Consider the following 17,701-nt stretch of genomic DNA (forward strand, 5'->3'; position numbering starts at 1 on the left):
CAAGAATCCTGGAGGTTGAACCTACATGCCAGTATTGTTAAAATTCCCCCAGAGGATTCCAAAATGTAACCAAAATAGAGGCCTATGTGTGTCTGTCTTTAGGTATGCCTTAAGAAACCAGCCACCCACCTAGGACTCTCATCTACTCCCCAATCCCTGGAGGCTCAAAAGAGTACTATGTCTGTCTGATCTCCTTCCAGACCAGGACAACACTCACAAGTCCCAAGCACTTCCCCTCCAAGATTTCAGAAAAAAAAAAGATCCTGGAATGGAAGGCAGGCAGCCAAGGTTCTTCTGGGCCAGGTTCAATCACTGTTCAGCCTTAGCATGATTTCCCCGCCCAGAGACTCAGGATCCCCTGGGAAAAGAGTGAAGACCCAGCAGTCTAACCATCCTGGTTATTCCATTCACCTTAAAATTTGGAGGTTACCAGGTGGCATCAGTCTTCTCCTACTGTTACACAGGGAAAGATCCAGAACAGTGGGGGTAGACCCAGGGTCATTCTGAGAACTGTACCCTCTTTCTGAAGCCAGATTTTAAAGATAGGTAGTCAGTGTAGTTAGGTAAATCGGTTCTAATATCGAGTAAGATGAATAAAATGGAGGACATTATTGAGAATGGAATCCAGGAAACCAGAGCAGCACTTGGGGGAATTGAAATCTTAAAGTCCCCAAGGCCTGGAGCCCATCCAAGGAAATGTTAATGATGCAGCTCCCAGCAAACATGGAGATGCTAATCCAAAAGCCCTTCCTGCCCAGATTACTCCTTCAACCCACCTGTCCCCCACCCTTTGGGCCTTCTCACCTACATTCTGACACTGCAAGATAACAAAGGACAGGAATGCGGGGAAACTGAAAGGAGACCTTAGCTATAAAAGGGGGAAGATCTCGCCCTTCCACGGATTCCACCTTTTGGGTCCCCTTCTTTCTCGGGGGAGAAGTCTTTTCTACTGTCCTTTAATAAAGCTTCTATTTTCCATTTTAAACTTGCCTTGGTGTGCTTCTCTGGTGTTATACTTCAGCATTGGGGAAGCAAGGAAACAGCGGCAACACTTCTAGGCCTTGGGGCTCTTAACTCTGGCTGCCCATTCTCTGCCAGAGCTGTTTTCTACCCTGTGCAATGATCAGGGCACAGAGGCAACTGAACTGAGCCAGCCCATTCTGTATGTGAGAGTCTAGAGAAGCCAAAACACAAAGCCACCTACATGCTCCCTACCCGTCTCTTTAGCCCCTGTGGGCTGGAGCAGAGCCAAATTATAGTCACTCACAAAGCCAGGGTTCTGGCAAGAAGCCCAAGGTCTGGCCACTGACCACTGAGAGTAGGCTCCTGCTTACCCTCTCCCCACCAAATCCTCAGGCTCAGACTTGGTGAGCTAACACCAGGCTTGGTGGTAAAGGGAGCACTGGCCTTCCCAAAGCCTTAGCCACAACTAAGAACACAAGCTTTTGAAATAGTTTTCTTTTTCTTTCTTTCTTTTCTTTTTCTTCTTCTTCTTCTTCTTCTTCTTTTTTTTTTTTTTTTTGGTAGTACTAGAGATTGAGATTGAACCCATACAACTAAGAACACAAGCTTTTGAAATAGTTTACTATTTCTTTCTTTGGTAGTACTAGAGATTGAGATTGAACCCAGGACCTTGCACATGCTAGACAACTGCTAAGTGCTCTACTACTGAGCTATATCCCCAACACTTTTTATTTTTATTTTAAGGCAAGGTCTCATTAAATTGCCCAGGTTGGCCTCAAACTCAGGATCCTCCTGCCTCAGGTTCCCAAGTAGCTAGGAGTAGAGGTATATGCCACCCCACCCAGCTTTAAACAGTTTTCTAAGATGGAATGCCATTTATACCACAAAGAAATCTACAGGCCAGATGCAATACTGAATATTAATTTTGTTCAGAGACTTGAGGTAGAATTTTTGCATCAAGTTTTTGCACATCTGCAGGCAAGGAAAAGTTGTGGCTGGAACTGTTCCCTTGGCTTTTAATCCGATCCCTGAAGGTTACAGTTCCTCTGGTGTCAGAATACGTGATTAAAGTTTGAGAGCACAGTTTTATTGAGGCTAATCTCCAAATTCCAGGACCCAATTCCCTCAGGGAGAAGGATTCAAGGCTCTGTGGTCAGCATGGTCAGGCAATGGTGGCTGTCTCCCTGTCCTTCTGCCCCAGGCAGTAATGTACCTCAGGAAGTGCCCTTAGTCTCTCTGCAGCCTGGAAGGGAGATAAGGAACAATCACGGAGGGTGAAGGTCAGCCAGAATGGCAGGATGGAATTCTTAGCACCCAGAAGACACTGGGGATTATGGGACTGGGAGACTGGTGACAAGACTGCTGAAGTCACCAGAGAAGTTAGAGTTGAGCAGCTCCTGAGTACCTAGGAATACCTAGGTTTTAATAGGGGTTTTCAGAGTCATGATTGTTAGAGTGCCCTGGGAAAGTGGAAGAGAAAATGTGATCTGGGGATCCAGGATGCCCCAGAGTCCTGACCTGCTCAGGGGTGAGGTCCCTCTGAGCCTGGGCCAGCATTTCATAGCCAACCATGAATTTCCGGACAGTAGCTGAGCGCAGGAGTGGAGGGTAGTAATGAGCGTGCAGCTGCCAGTGGTCCCAGTCAGCACCAGCCTCTGATCCTGTAGGAGCCCCTGATAGGAAGAAGAGGCAGAGATGGTGGTAAGAGCCTTTTCTCAGTTCTTCAGTCTAGCCTCTACCCCAAAACAGGTCAAATACCTGAAAACTACATCTCCTGGCATCTTTCACCAGAGATCTGCACAGTACCTGATAACAGTTCGCCAAGCTTGCTGCTCCACCCTCAGTTAAGTATCCCTGATCTGAACAATCCCCAGTAAGTATTTCAAAACCTGGTAAGGATTTTAGCCCCCTGAACTGGAACCTGGGAGTCCAGAAATGTTGGGCTAGATATACACATAAAAAGCCTCACCATGCCAGCCCATGGAGTAGGGAAAGGATGTCTCAAACAGGTTGTCATACTTGGTCAAGAGCTTCTTCATGATGGAGGCTAGATCTGGAATTAGTACCTGACTCTTAGCCTGGGAACCAGATACTGGCCCTACCAGAGCCAGCCCCATCCAATGCCCAGCCCCAGGATCCTAGCTGAGAGACTCACCATCACGCTCAGTTGGGGTCAGCTCAGGCAGCCGCCTCACATGCCGACGGGGAAGCAATAGTGTCTGGAAGGGCCACACTGCCCAGAAGGGGACCAGCACTAACCAGTGTTCACTAGTTAGGACCAGACGCTCCTGGGCACATAGAATGGAGATGAATTCATCAAAGTGGGTATGCTAAATGAGGTGGGAACTGTAAATAGGTATGGGAAGCAAAAGAAAAGAATCTGATGGATTCCCACCACTTCTACCACTATCACCCTAGTCTTAAGCTACTATCATCTTTCCTTTAGATCACAACTAGTGTCTTCTATCAAGTCTCTTGCTACCTTCTATCTTATTCTTCACATACATCTCTTTTGGGGTAAGAAGGCTGAGGACTCTGGGAACACAGGGCCTGGCAATCTCCCACCTTCCTGAGTAGCTCCTGGCGACCATACTCCATCAGAAGGGGCTCGCCATGCTGACTTTGATAGGCCAGCTGACACCGTTCCTCACGCTGGGCAATATCTGGCAGGAAACTGCTGGCCCACACCTGTCAAGAGAAAAGCAGGCAGATACTTTACCTACAAGCCTCCATATCACTAGCATATTTTCTTTGTCCCATCCCTTTATCCAGTTACCCTTCCCACAGTGCTGGCTTGGATCCAGCCACGAAAGCCACTAGAGCACATAATACATTTACCTGGCAGTGAGGGTGGGGGTTAGAACATCCCATCATGGCTCCTTTGTTTTCAAAGATCTATTGCGTAGGGGGAGATTTAATAGCAAAAAAAAAAATCATATCATATCAACTCCCTCCCAACCATACCCTGTGGAAATGCTAATCCCTTGAATTGAACCTGTACTGCCCCCTCCCTGCCCATCCAGGAAACAAACAGACCTGTACCCAAGGGTACTGGGCACCCAGCTCTTCTGTGACTGAGGCCCATGCATCAATGACAGCTCGTATCTCAGGGACTGACATGAGTGGCAGTGTCACATCCGACCAGGGGTGGAAGCACATGACCTTACTAGGCAGTGAGGAGAAAAGGGACAACATAGGACAGAGCTTGGGTACTAGGGGCAGGGTCTAACCACAGGGCTTAGTCTTCAACCCTGGGTTGAAGGCTGTAAGAGGGGAAATCCGTAGTTACCAAACTCCTCGAGCAGCTCCTGCTTGGAACAAAGGGTGATCACTGGGTCCTAAAATAAAGGGACATCTGTGCAGCAAAAGTTTTCCAAGAGGTCTATCCTCCCTCCTCCCCAACAGTAATTAAAATCAGGATACCTGGATCAGGAGCATCAGGCTGCAGAGCTGGGAAGTCATTGTCAAACAGGAAAGTACCATCATAGTGGGGATTCACCTACTGACAAAGATGGGCTAGAAGCATTCACTGCTCCATTACACCACCTGGTGGGCTTCAAGGGCAGCACAGGGTGCAAGGAATGGAAAAGACCCCCTCCAGGGAACCAAAAGACTTGGTAGGATATGACTCAGAGGAGGTCCATTGCACCTGTGGATGAAGGGCTGCTCTAAGGGGGGACTACTCCCTGCTGGGTGACTTTGTGGGTGTGGGCTGTACAGGTTTACCTCTCCATTGGCTCGTGTGGCCCCGGGACACAGAGGGTTTAGGGGGTCATGGCGGGGCACTGTCTTCAGAAGTTGCGGCTCCACTTGCCCTTGCCAAGGCCGCTTCATGCGGTGAGCTGACACCAGCACCCACTCATCCTGCAGCGGGTTGTAGCGAATATGCTGATGCTCTGGGGGCAAACAGTCAAGATCAGTCAGCAAAGCTCTGTAACCCTCTCCCCTGAACCTCACCCACCAGCAGGCCCAAACTCTGGGGCGTCCTCTAGCCCCGTTCAGCTCAGGAAGGTGCTAAAGACCCTGGGCTGAACCTTCCCAACACCAAATGCCCTACAGCTCTTCTCTCTCAGTCCGGGTGGGCCCCACGGACCTTGAGTTACAAGGCTAGGGAGCTTCCTAAGGAAGAGGAGGACTCGGTTCTGCGTCCCAGCGAGACCGGGCAGCCCTACAATTACCGCTAGCCCGGAAGGTTGCTGCGGCGGAGTCCGCCTCTGACGCCTGCCGGCGGTGCTCAGAATCGGTTCCGCCGTGCGACATGAGGCCACCCCCGGGATCCTCAGGAACGCCAGCGGGGCCGCAACTCTCCCTTCCATTTCTATCCGCCCCGCCCTGCGTCCCGATCATTGGCCGGCAGCCAACACGTGACAACCTGAGAGGCCTGCCAGCCACTTGAGGGCGGGGCTCAGGACTGCAGAGAAGCAGGCTGAACTACATGATAGCCCTCCACCCAGGGCTAGATCCAGTACTGGAAAGTCCTCTGTGAAAGGAGCTTACTGCAGAGTCCTTCTGCCCCAGGACGTTTACAAGATTTCTTTGCTGCACTCATTCATTCATCTGGCCATTCATTCAGCAAATTCTTACTGAGCATCAGCCGTGTGCTAAGCATCTAGGCTAGGTTTTCCCTGTGCGCACAAGTTAGGCATGGCCTCTACTCTCTCAGAACTTTATTCTAGTAAAGCTATGACTCTGGACCTAACAAACACCTGAGTCACCTGCTCAGTAGCTGTGGTGGAAAAGAGGTTAATCCTGCAGGTGCAGGTGGGCCTTGATAGCTGAACACTAGTCCCTCAGGCATTACCTGGAGGAGTACAGCAGAAACAAGTGGGGGGGGGGGAGTAACAATATTTATCTCTCTCTCTCACACACACACACACAGATGAAAAACACAAGAAGTGGGAGAGGTAACAGGGCTATAAGTGATATAAAAAGAGCCAGACATGGTGAATTGCACACTTGTAGTCCCAGTTACTTGAGAGGCTGAAGTGGGAGGATCATTTGAGACCAGTGTCAAGAACAAAGAAAGAAAGAAAAAGAGAAGGAAAGGAGAGAGGGAGAGAGAGAGAAAGAAAGAAGCAAGGAAGGGCAGGGGGAGAAAAAGAGAGAGAGAAAGAAAGAAAGATAAGCAGGTGGGTGAAGAAGGGACAGGACTGTCAGTAGCTAAGTAGCTCCAGCTATCTGGGAGGCATCAGAAGTGTTTGTTTCCTTTATATATCCCCTTCTCCAAATTTTTCTTCTATCAGACCGATTAGCTAACACTAGAACAGATTCAAATTAATTCCTCCCCTGGTGAAAGCATATGAAAGAGAATATGAAAAGAAAATGGAGGTAGACCTCAATAGATCAGTAATGCTTTATTAAGCAACAGAGGGTCATATTTTAGAAAGGAGAAAATGGTGGCGGGCTCCAACAAGGGTCTGGGTTTTATAGGGTTTAGCAGGGCCAGGTCAGTTGGTCAGTTATTTTTGGCAGGCTCATTTAGGGCAGGACAGGAGGGCAGGTAGGGGAACAGTTGTAGATCCCTGGGACCTATGGGGTGGGGGGTAAATTTCCATCTCCTTCACCTGGCACTCCTAAAGAGCCATTTAAATATTGTCTAAATCTCCTCCCCATATCATAGTGGGGACCAGAGTCCTCAGGTTACCCAGAGAATGAGTGGCTAAGCTGAAATTTGAATGTAGATTTCCAAGAAAATTCCCAGTGCTGTGAGACTTCAATGGGATTCAGGACAGAAACCTAGTGAGCTGAAAGCTGGACTGTGACAGGGAGGCCCCTTCCCCCAAGCCAGGCCAGGCGGAGCCAGGTATTTCTGTAGCTGAGCTGTAAAAATTGGGTCACTGGCCATTTACCTGATCTCTGCCCTAGAGTCCTCAGATTGGAATCTGAAGAGGCCACTATGTCCAGGACAGAGAGCAGGAACTGAAGGATGAGTTTTACCTGTTCCCACTGGTATAGGAGGGATTGAGACTGGGATCAGAACCTTACTTTTCTACTTCTGCAGGTGTCTTTGTTGAGTGGACACCAGAGACACCAGTGTTTCAATGCCCCTCCCTAGTTCAGGACAACTGATTTTCTGACCTCCTTCAGGAACATTTCTTTTTTTTTGGCAGAGGGTGGGGTGGGGTGGAGGATATCAGAGATTGAACTCAGGGGCACTCAATCACTGAGCCACATCCCCAGCCCTATTTTGTATTTTATTTAGAGACAGGGTCTCACTGAGTTGCTTAACACCTAGACAGGGTCTCACTGAGTTGCTTAACACCTAGTTGTTGCTGAGGCTGGCTTTGAACTCACAATCCTCCTGCCTCAGTCTCCTGAGCCGCTGGGATTACAGGCATGCACCACTGGGCCTGGCCAGGAACATCTCTTTAGGAACATCTCCTTAGTCTCCTCTGTATCTCTCCAGGTCACTTTCTGGAGGGAAAGGAGAATGACTTAGATGAGACCTACCCAGCACTCTTCCTCCCAGATCCCAGAGGTGTGTTTTCTGCGATAACATCTGGGGATGATGGCTTTGACCCTTAGTGCCTTACTTAGTCTTCCTAACTGGGGTCATTTAAGTTTACAAAACACTTAAAAAACAAAACAAACAAACAAAAACACAAAAACAAAAACAAAAAAAAAAAAAACAGAGTATGCTAGAGGAGCTTCCTGAAAGACCAGACAGGGGAGTTGCAAGACCAGATGGTCTCAGAAGACTGCCTGAAATGGGGGTGTGGGGGAGGGCAGAAACCAAGTTTTTGGGCTAGCCCCTCCTACCCAGGGGTCCCTGAGTTTTAGGGGTTGTTACCCTAATACAGACAAAAGATAGTTACTATATTCTGTGCAGCAAAGAGTAGAGTCTGAAAAGATGAAGGGTTTTTTTGTTTGTTTATTTGTTTTGTTTTTAAGAAACTTGATGGAGAAAGGAAAGATCAAGGAGGAATTATCTAGAAGGGCCTCAGGGTTCTTGGACAATACTTAACTCAGGAGTGCCATAGGGGCTGGGGATGTGGCTCAAGTGGTAGCACGCTCACCTGGCATGCGTGTGGCCCAGGTTCAATCCTCAGCACCACATACAAACAAAGATGTTGTGTCCGCCAAAAACTAAAAAAATAAATATTAAAAAAAAGGAGTGCCATATAAGCCAAAGGAAATATAAAAACGTATTCCCTCAACCTTGCATTCTCCTCTAGATAATCCCTTCTTTCTTTCTTATTATTAATATTTGATACTTGGAATTGAACCAAGGGGTGTTTTACCACTAAATCACATCCCCAGTCTTTTTTTTTTTTTTGATTCAGGGTCTCTAAGTTGCTGAAGGACCCTGAATTATGCCTTGACCTCCAAAGTAACTGGGATTATAGGCCTGTGCCACTAATCCTAGGTTTATCATTCTTTTCTCTACCCAGTTTCTAAAAAACAGTCTTATTTTCTCATCCTCTACTCTCAGCTGCACAAAAATTATAGGATGTCTTTTGCCCTGTATTAGTCAGTAACCTTGTTTGCTATAACCCTCAACTCAGTGGCAAACAACCCACAAGCTCAGTGGCTTGGTATTATAATCCATGGTGTATATTTGGGATGGGGGTAAGTTTTGCTCTATGCAGCATTCAGGGACCTAGGCTCCACAGTCCTAGTGGCTCTACCATTCCTTAAGGCTTCAGAATTCTCTACTATGTCCTCTGTAATTATGGTAACATGAGGATCAAAAGACAACATAGGTGGGTATGGTGGTGCACATCTTTAATTCCAGCTACTTGGAAGGCTGAGGCAGGAGGATCATGAGTTCAAGGCCTGCATAAGCAATTCAGCAAGATCCTGTCTCAAAATAAAAAAATACAAAAGGGCTTGGGTGTTGGGGATGTGGCTCATGGGCTAGGGATGTGGGTGAGTAGTAAAGTACCTTGCCTGGCATTCATAAGGTCCTGGGTTTGATTCCCAACGCCACCAAAAAAAAATGTGTGTGTGTGTGTGTGTGTGTGTGTGCGCGCACGCGCGCACACATGTGCCTGTAACTGTGGATGTAGCTCAGTAGTACAGCACTTGTCTAGCATGTGCAAGGCCTTGGGTGTTCAATCCCCAGTACTGTTAGGGAAAAAGGGAGAGAGAAAGAATGTAAAGAATTTCACAAGACATTTTAAGAGCCAGATCTGGAAGTGGCATTTAATTTCTGCCTATATTTCATTGCCTAGAATACAATCACTTGGCTTCATCTAAATACAGAGTAGAATGGAATATAATCTGGTTGCTCAAGAGCAAAAGGAGGGCTGGGGATGTGGCTCAGGCGGTAGCGCGCTCGCCTGGCATGCGTCAGGCCCGGGTTCCATCCTCAGCACCACATACAAAGATGTTGTGTCTGCCGAAAACTAAAAAATAAATATTAAAAAAAAAAGAACAAAAGGAAATGGGTTCATGAATGTAGTCTTGGAGACAACACTCATTTCTCTGCCACATGCCCCTACTGAGAAATCTAATGATTATTTCCCATTGTCTTATTGAACCTCTCAATTATATTTATGCTGGCCCTTCATTCTATCACTCCCATGTGTGAGACTATTCTCTTCTACATCCTTTATGTTTTATTCATATAACACATATAATGACCACCATGTGCCATACACTAATTGCTTTAAAAATATTTACTCAATCTTTATTACCATAAAGGTATGTGCTTTTATTTGTTCCATTTTACAGATAAGAAAACTGATTCAGAGAGTTTAAGCAATTTGTCGAAGATCACACTATTAGGTGGTTTTGAGCCAGGCTTTGAACCTGGCTGTCCAGCTTCAGAATTTATATATTAATCACAGCACTATGCTGCCTCTTTTTTCTCTTTTGCTTCTCTTCGTTTTTGTTCTTTTCTTCCTCTGCCTATCCCTTAGGGTTGGTGTTCTCTAGAACACTGTCCTTCACCTTATCTTTTCAATTCTCCCTCCTTTTGAGATTTTATCCATGTTTTAGGGTTTTTTTAATTGGTGCATTGTAGTTGTATATACTGGTGGGATTTGTTGTTACATATTTGTACATGCACACAATAGACAATATAAGTTTTGGCCAATATCATTCCCGAGCACTTTCCCCCTCCTTCCCCATATTTTAGGTTTTTTTTTTATATTTTATTTTTTAGTTTTCGGCCAACACAACATCTTTGTTTGTATGTGGTGCTGAGGATCGAACCCGGGCGTTTTAATTACCATCTTTTCTGTAGGATTCCCAGTGAGATTTCTAAACTGGAATGAGATCATGCTTGCACTGTTTAGAGCCATATCCCTGAAAGAATGACAACTCCTATCATCTACCTCGACTGGATCTGAACTTCAGAACCGGACACTCAAGTGCCTATTAGCCAACTATAGAGAAGGTGTGGGAATGGGCTGGAGAGAAAAGAGTATTTCAGGAAGAAGAGAGAGGAAGCCTACTAACTCTGGATATTTCCAGAGTTCTGAAGCCCTTTCTTTTTTTCCGTCTCCAATAACAGAGACCTGTTTCTTACCTGGATCATAGTCATGATTTCCTCAACTCACACCTTGCTCCCTTCCATAGCCCTGTGCCACTCTGTGGCAAGATCCAATTCTATCGCTGCCCTCCTGATACCTGGGATGACCCTCCATGGGTTGCAAGGCCACCTCTCACATTTCGTGCTTTGGAACAAAGAATAAATTGTAGGCCCCTGAAGACTCCATGCTGTCTTCTCGGCCTCTGTTCCCGGAGTGGGTCCCGCTGACTGGAATGCCCTCCAAGTCTCACTAATGTCACCGCCTCTGGAAAGCCTTCCCTAACGCTCAAGGATTGCACTACCTCCTCCAGGTTTCTGTGCTTTCAAAGGCGGACCCAATCACGAGTCGCAGGAGGCTCTACTTCCGGGCTCGCCAGCTAGAGAGCCCATCTGGGTCTCTCCGCCGCCCACCCCCATCATCATCTCGCGCAGCGGAGGAAAGACCCTCCCTGAAAACCCTAACGCCCGCAGCCGGAGGTTAGCCCACGCCCTCCCCTCACGTGAGCTGTGCCGCCCCACGTCTCTACGCGCTTGGCGAGGAAATGGTTCAACCGAAGGGGCGGTGCTAGGGTGCCCGAACTGTTCCGATTGGCCAAGGCGTGCCATACCACGGTGCTGGCAGGGGAGCGAGCGGTGGGCAGCCGGCGGCAGGCTCGGAGGCAGAGTCGCAGCCCCAGCCCCAGTCCCAGCCCCAGCCTCCCTCCTGCGCTGCCCACCAGGATGCAGTGGGCCGTGGGTCGGCGGTGGGCGTGGGTCGCACTGCTTCTGGCTGCGGTGGCAGTGCTGGCCCAGCTTGTCTGGCTCTGGCTGGGTACGCGGAGCTTCGTCTTCCAGCACGAAGAGATCGCGCAGCTAGCGCGGCAGTACGCTGGTGAGCGGGCTGAGGGCGGGAGCGGAGCGGGGCGGGAGCGGGGCGGGCGGCCCTGGAGGGGAGCCGAGGTTTCCGAGGGCGCCGTCCGTCCGGGAGGCCGGGCCTGGAGCTTGCCTTGACTCTGCTATTCCTCCGTTTCCGCCAGGGCTGGACCACGAGCTAGCCTTCTCTCGGTTGATCGTGGAGCTGCGGCGGCTGCACCCAGGCCACGTGCTACCTGACGAGGAGCTGCAGTGGGTGTTCGTGAACGCGGGCGGCTGGATGGGTGCCATGTGCCTTCTGCACGCCTCGCTGTCCGAGTACGTGCTGCTCTTCGGCACAGCCCTGGGCTCCCGCGGCCACTCGGGTCAGTGCTAGCGGCGGGCCAGACTGGGAGGCTGGGGCTATACAAGGGCCCAAGTCCTCCTTTCTGGTATTTGGCTGGGCAATATGATAGTGCGGATACCCTAATTGTTGGTGTCCATCCGATTATCACTTAGGGCGCTATTGGGCTGAGATCTCAGACACGATCATTTCTGGCATCTTCCACCAGTGGAGAGAGGGTACCACCAAAAGTGAGGTATTCTACCCAGGTGAGTTAGGAGACTCTATCAGAGAGGTGGGTGCCCTCATGAAGCGGGGGGCAGGGAGTGGAGGGTGTGAGGGGAGCAGGGGAGGGTATACAGTTGGGGAAGGGAGGGGGCAGGGAGTGGCCCTCCCCATGGTTTTCTCCCTGTCCCCTTAGGCCACAAGTGGTTGGGGGCTAGATCTGAGGGACCTTATTGCTCTCCTATGTTAAAGGAACACAACATGTAATAACTTCCTATTAAGCATGTCTGATGTTATTTGCCTAGACACTGTTTTACCCAGCCAATATTCTAGCAATTGCTGGGGAAAAAAATTGGTTCTCAGCAACACTCTTACACCCAGATATTATAAGACAGTTGTCTCCCTCACCTTTTTTTTTTTTTTAATAATGAAGCAATTTACATAAAAAGTAGAGCTTTGGGCTTCCAAGTAAGTTTGAGGTTGAATGTAAACATATAGAAATTGTGATTGAACAGAAAGCCTTGCAAGTCTTGTAACCAACCCTCCATATCTAACCAGCCAAGCCCAAGTTTAGCTAAATTTCCAGTTGATATTTATGAGACTTGGAAATGTAGACTTCCACTCAGTAACCCTTGGCCAAGATGGGTAGCCCTTCATGGCTTCCCCCAAGAGAGAACATGAGCCCCCACAGAAGATTTAGGATTGGTTGTCTGAGTCATTTTCCCTTCAAGATAGGAGATCAGTCCAGTGAGGTAAGAAGACCTTTTCCTTTCCTGAAACTGTCTCTTCAGTTCCCACCCCCAGATAAGGATACTTACCATGGGCCAGGGAAGCACAGCAATGGAAGGGCAGAACAGAGCTGGACTCCTCACATGGGTGCTCCCTTTCCTCCAGGGGAAACAGTGATGCACGGGCCTGGCGAGGCAACAGCTGTGGAGTGGGGGCCAAACACATGGATGGTGGAGTACGGACGGGGTGTCATCCCATCTACCCTGGCATTCGCACTGGCTGACACTGTCTTTAGCACCCAGGACTTCCTCACTCTCTTCTATACCCTTCGCTCCTATGCCCGGGGCCTCCGGCTTGAGCTCACCACCTACCTCTTTGGCCAGGACCCCTGACCATTCAGGCCTGAAGGAAGATCTGTGGATGGACAGGAGCAGGCAGGCCTGCAGACATCCACTTGCTGGAACCCATGTACAGACAGGGACATACTCAAACCATACAGATACTGAGGTCCTGCTGGACAAGGAGGGACATAACATGCTTATACATCCTATACAGAGACCCATGGGAACAAATGGGACATATATATTAGATGCCAAGACCTGTGTGTACTGCGGGATCATGCACTCACTCATCCAGAGAGGGAGTCCCACGTATACCTAGGGGGCCAGTCATGTTTCAACACATATCACAAGCTTCACTCACTAACTCAGGCCTTTCCAGAGATTCCTGTCTGCAATCGGGCTCTGGAGTTAAGGGTGGGGTGAGTATTATTACACTCTGCCTCTGCCTGACTCCTCAACCCAGCAGTAATCTGGGAAGGGGGGGTGGGTAAAGGGGAAGAGGAGCTGCCTATTGGAGGCCCCCTTCACCTACAGCTATGATGTCCTTCCCCTTCACCTCCCTGTCCTCACCATATGCCTTATCCCCATTCCACTTCCCTGCTATGCAAGTGCCCCTGCAGCTTGTCCCCCACCCTCTCAGCAACCAAGTCAGTTGGGGAACCAGAGGAATGTAGAGAATGCTGAATTAAAGGTCCTCCATCTCCGAAAGACCCCTGTCCTTCCCTTGGGGTATGATGGGAAACTTGGGGTCTCACCACTGAGGAGAGGCCTGAAGAGGTAGGCCTGGGTCCAAGGGGCCTTCTCTGGCCTAGAGAAGGTTTTCTCTGTATGTGCGCACGCACACCACCATCACCATTTCCAGAACACTGCCTGTGCTATATTCTCTGTCCATCTGTCTGTCTGTGTTAATAAAGACCTATTGAACAGTTCCATTTCTTTGTGTGTCTGAGCAGCAGAGAAAGCCATAATTTCTGGGGGACCTCAGGAGGCCTCTCGCTTACAATTCAGTTTATAAAACAATGGCTTTGGACTGTAGTAGGAACTGTGTACTTGATTGTGGCTAGGAATTACTTAGGAGGCTCACTGAGTCCACAGATCACTGAGCTCCATCCTGAGAGGTCAGTCTTTCTGAGGTGAGGCCTTGAAATTATCATGTGTAATAAGATCCCTTCCAACACAAATTTGGACCTGAGTGAGGTGTCTTTACTGTGCTGGTACAATTCTAGGAACAGTCTTCCGAATCCAGCCCTGGATGGCCATGGGGTGGCAGTGTATACCCACTTTTGAGCTAAAAGGCATCATTCTCAAGTCTGCTTTTTTTCTGGGTTCCCAGAATATGGCATCCATCTGCACTTAGGGCAGGAGTACCTCCATTCTGTGTTCTCCTTTCAGTAGGACCCAGCACTTCTGTGGAGGAAGCTGGAGTGGGGAGCAGACACTGTACCTGTGGTATGAGAATTAGATAGGGCTAGGACTAAAGTGCACTCACATCAAAAGACCTATTCTTAACATTTATACTCTAGGCACCAAGCTTTCCTCACCTGTCTTGCCCCTCTTGTGTTAAGTAAGGCCCAGACTAATCCCACCTTTTAGAATTCCGGGTATGTTAAAAATGGAAGAGAGCCAAGCATGGTGGCTCATGCCCCCTAATCCCAGCGGCTTGAGAGGCTGAGGCAGGAGGATTGCAAGTTCGAAGCCAGCCTCAGCAACTTAGGGGGTCCTAAGCAACTCTAAATAAAATATTAGAAAGGGCTGGGGATGTGTCTCAGTGGTTAAACACTCCTGGGTTCAATTCCTGGTACCAATAAATAAATAAAATGGAAGAAACATAGTTATAATTTTATATAGACATTTTTAAATTTGATATTCTAATGAACACATACTAAAGACTACATGTATAACTTCATTTGAAAATGACATCAAAAGTTCAAATTTAAAAATCTAAACGGGTGGCTTTAAATTACTATGAAGCCCAGGCAAGTTGGCCTTCTCAGATACTACTATATTGGCTATAACAGGCCCTCCTGGCTGGGGCTTCTCTATTGATCCTGGGTTGCAATATCATACCTCTACGGAGGATTTCTCCCACCTGGTAAAAACAGCTCTGCTTCTAGGCTCAGAGCATATATCTGTCAGATATGTCCCAGTGCCCATTCCCCCCCCCCTCCACCAATGACTAGACTTCCAAGATCCTCTGCATTTTTGTTGCTAAGTCCAGTACTCTTTTCATAGTTCTCACCTTTCTTTTGACAAAAGCAATCACTTCTAAAACACTTTCAGGTTCTAGGATACTTTTTTCCTTTATTGCCTCTTTTGTCAACCCTATCTCCTCAACTTCTGACTTCTGAGGACTTGGTCCTTAAACTTTTTATGTACCCTCCCAAGTGATCTCAATTTATTTCATGACTTTAAATACTATCTATATATCTTGACTTCTAAATCTTTGTCTCAGCCTACATCTCTTCCTGGAGTTCCATCTCTACTGAACATTTTGACTTGGCTGTTTAATAGTTATCTCATACTTTAGATGCTAAAGTAAACTGATTTCTCTCCCAATCCTGGCCCATTCCACTCACTATAGTCTTTACTCTCTAATTTAGGACACTCCCATTTATTCAGCTCTTGGAGTTCTCTTAGACATCTCTCATTCTTTTCTATCCCATATATGATCCATCAATGAATCTGTTTTATTTTCAAAACATATCCAAACTCTAGCCACTTCTTGCCAACTTCACTGCAACCACTCAAGACAAAAACACCATTATCACTTGCCTGGACCACTGCAATGACCATGTAAACTGATCACGCTTGCTGTTTCTCACACAGCAGCTAGAGGCAGACTTTCAAGCTCCTGAGACATTTCCAATGGTTTTGCATCTCATTGTCCTTTCACCCCCTCCATTGGCCTACTCCAAGTCCATGTTACCTCTGACCAAGCATCCAACTCACTCCCAACTACTGTAGGACCAGTGGCCTAGCTTCTCTTCCAACACATCAAGTACTCTTCTACCTCAGGATATTTGCATTGTCTATTCTGACTTCAAAGCTCTTTCCTATATATCTTTTTAAAATATATATATATATATATATTTACTTGTACATGAAAACACAGTATCTTTATTTATTTTTGCCTGGTGCTGAAGCTTGAACCTAGTGCCTCACACATGCAAGGCAAGCACTTTACCACTGAGCCACAGCCACAGTCCCTCCTATATATCTTTATAGCTCTTGTCCTTCCCTTTTTTAATTCCTGATCAAAGAGTCCTTCACTTAACACTTACATAATAGTATCCCATTCTATGGTGGTTTTTAAAATACCTCCACAAATTTCTTTTTCTGTGAGTGCTGGGGATGTTACCCAGATCCTTGTGAATGTTAAGCAAGTGCTCTACCCCTGAGCTGCACTCCAGCTCACTCTGCAAAAAGTTTTGGTATTCTTCCATTCAAAAGGTAAAGTCTAATTTCCTTCTCTTTGAGTGTGGACTAGACTTACTTATGTACTTTAACAATGTATGTGACAATGTGTGACTTTTAGAACTGGGCCATAAAAAGCATTGCAGCTTCTTTAATCTCTTTTGGATCACTCTGAGAGAAATCACCTGCCTTTTCAAGAGGATACACAAGCAATCCTGTACAGCGGTCCATGTGGGGGACAAACAAGCCTCCTATCAATAGCTTGAAAGTGAATTTTCCAGCCCCAGTCAAGGCTTCAGATGCAGCCCTAGCCAACATTTTTACTATAGTCTCATAAAAGACAATTAATGAGTCAGAACCACCTAGCTAAGCCACTTGTGAATCCCCAACTCATGGAATTGTGAGAAAATAATGTTTGTTTTAAGCTTCTAAGTTTAGTGGTAATTTGTTACACAGCAATAGATAACCAATACACTTTCCAGTTTCTATTCCCTTCTCCATGGTATCTATCACCATCAGACACAATGTATATTTCCTCCACTAGAATTATGTATTATATCAAGGACTTTGTTTTATTTACACCTGTGTCCAGCAGTTTCTGGCATAAAGTAGGTACTCAATAAATATGTGTTGGATTAATGAAGTATTGGTTTCTTCAGGTCTAGATTATTTTGTTTGTCTTTGTCTCTGTAAAGTATAGGGCCAGACTATTGTGTGGGTGTGAGAGGCAGCCTTTCCTTTTCACAGATGAAGAGAGAAAAACCAGGTTCTATTCAGGCTTATTCCTTCCCCTTAACCCTTCCCAGTTGTAGCCCTCCCAGCTCAGACCACAAAGGTGTGTTTATTTTGCTTGATACTTTTTATTTTGAAGGGAAAGGGGTAGCTGCTCAGTTCCATTCCTCCCACAACCCAAACTCTGCAAAAAGCAATCTCCAAACCCTCAGAACTGAATTTCCCTAAGCAAGTTCCTACCTTTTCAAGAGAAAACTTATCTATCTCTCTAGAAATTGTGAGCAGCCCTGGGAAGCTGGGGAAAAGAGAAGCAAGCTGGACACTGGAGTTCCATGGATTTCTAAGCTCTGCCTTCTAGTCATCTACAAAATGAGGAGGGCATGATTATTGGCCTCTGCATTCACCAGTTCTCCCCTCTGTGGGCCCAGCATAAGGGTGAGTGGGCAGAGAAGGAGATTTGGCTCTACCTCAGGAGAAATCATAGCCAACTCCTATGGGGAAGTGGTGGAATTTTCCATAGAGAGCAAGGACTTAGATCTGGGCTGCAGAGAAGGAGGAAAGCAAGCATCCAACATAGATCCTGGTAAGAAGAACCGATGGTCTGGGCTGGGGCAAGCTGAGGCTGAGATGAGTGGACTGATTTGA

The 17,701-nt window shown here is 47.3% G+C and overlaps 2 protein-coding genes across 6 annotated transcripts; one reads left to right on the forward strand and one right to left on the reverse strand.

The window, feature by feature from the left end:
* Positions 1 to 2,028: 2,028 nt before the first annotated feature.
* Positions 2,029 to 5,308, reverse strand: Galt (galactose-1-phosphate uridylyltransferase). Of its 4 annotated transcripts, none has more exons than XM_046457189.2 (11): positions 5,057 to 5,307; positions 4,690 to 4,859; positions 4,387 to 4,462; positions 4,253 to 4,301; positions 4,000 to 4,129; positions 3,802 to 3,858; positions 3,529 to 3,651; positions 3,119 to 3,251; positions 2,933 to 3,016; positions 2,482 to 2,636; positions 2,029 to 2,206 (listed from the first exon to the last, which is right to left on the reverse strand). In XM_046457189.2, the coding sequence occupies exons 1-11, from the start codon at positions 5,277 to 5,279 to the stop codon at positions 2,126 to 2,128; spliced, it is 1,281 nt and encodes a 426-aa protein (XP_046313145.1). In that variant the 5' UTR covers positions 5,280 to 5,307; the 3' UTR covers positions 2,029 to 2,125. The 4 variants fall into 4 exon arrangements, with proteins under 4 accessions (XP_046313145.1, XP_046313146.1, XP_058434031.1 ...); XM_046457190.2 differs by having other exon boundaries at positions 5,142 to 5,306; XM_058578048.1 differs by lacking the exon at positions 2,933 to 3,016 and having other exon boundaries at positions 5,057 to 5,308.
* A 5,720-nt stretch (positions 5,309 to 11,028) lies between these two features.
* On the forward strand, positions 11,029 to 13,839 carry Sigmar1 (sigma non-opioid intracellular receptor 1). 2 transcript variants are annotated; one of them, XM_046457193.1, is made up of 4 exons: positions 11,029 to 11,312; positions 11,458 to 11,658; positions 11,792 to 11,884; positions 12,865 to 13,839. In XM_046457193.1, the coding sequence occupies exons 1-4, from the start codon at positions 11,162 to 11,164 to the stop codon at positions 13,227 to 13,229; spliced, it is 810 nt and encodes a 269-aa protein (XP_046313149.1). In that variant the 5' UTR covers positions 11,029 to 11,161; the 3' UTR covers positions 13,230 to 13,839. The 2 variants fall into 2 exon arrangements, with proteins under 2 accessions (XP_046313149.1, XP_046313148.1); XM_046457192.2 differs by having other exon boundaries at positions 11,039 to 11,312; positions 12,735 to 13,839.
* The last annotated feature ends 3,862 nt before the right edge of the window (positions 13,840 to 17,701 follow it).

This window comes from Marmota monax, unplaced genomic scaffold, assembly GCF_021218885.2.
Source record: "Marmota monax isolate L192 unplaced genomic scaffold, Marmota_monax_Labrador192_F-V1.1 WCK01_AAM20220418_F8-fsc00069, whole genome shotgun sequence".
Classification (NCBI taxonomy): domain Eukaryota; kingdom Metazoa; phylum Chordata; class Mammalia; order Rodentia; family Sciuridae; genus Marmota; species Marmota monax.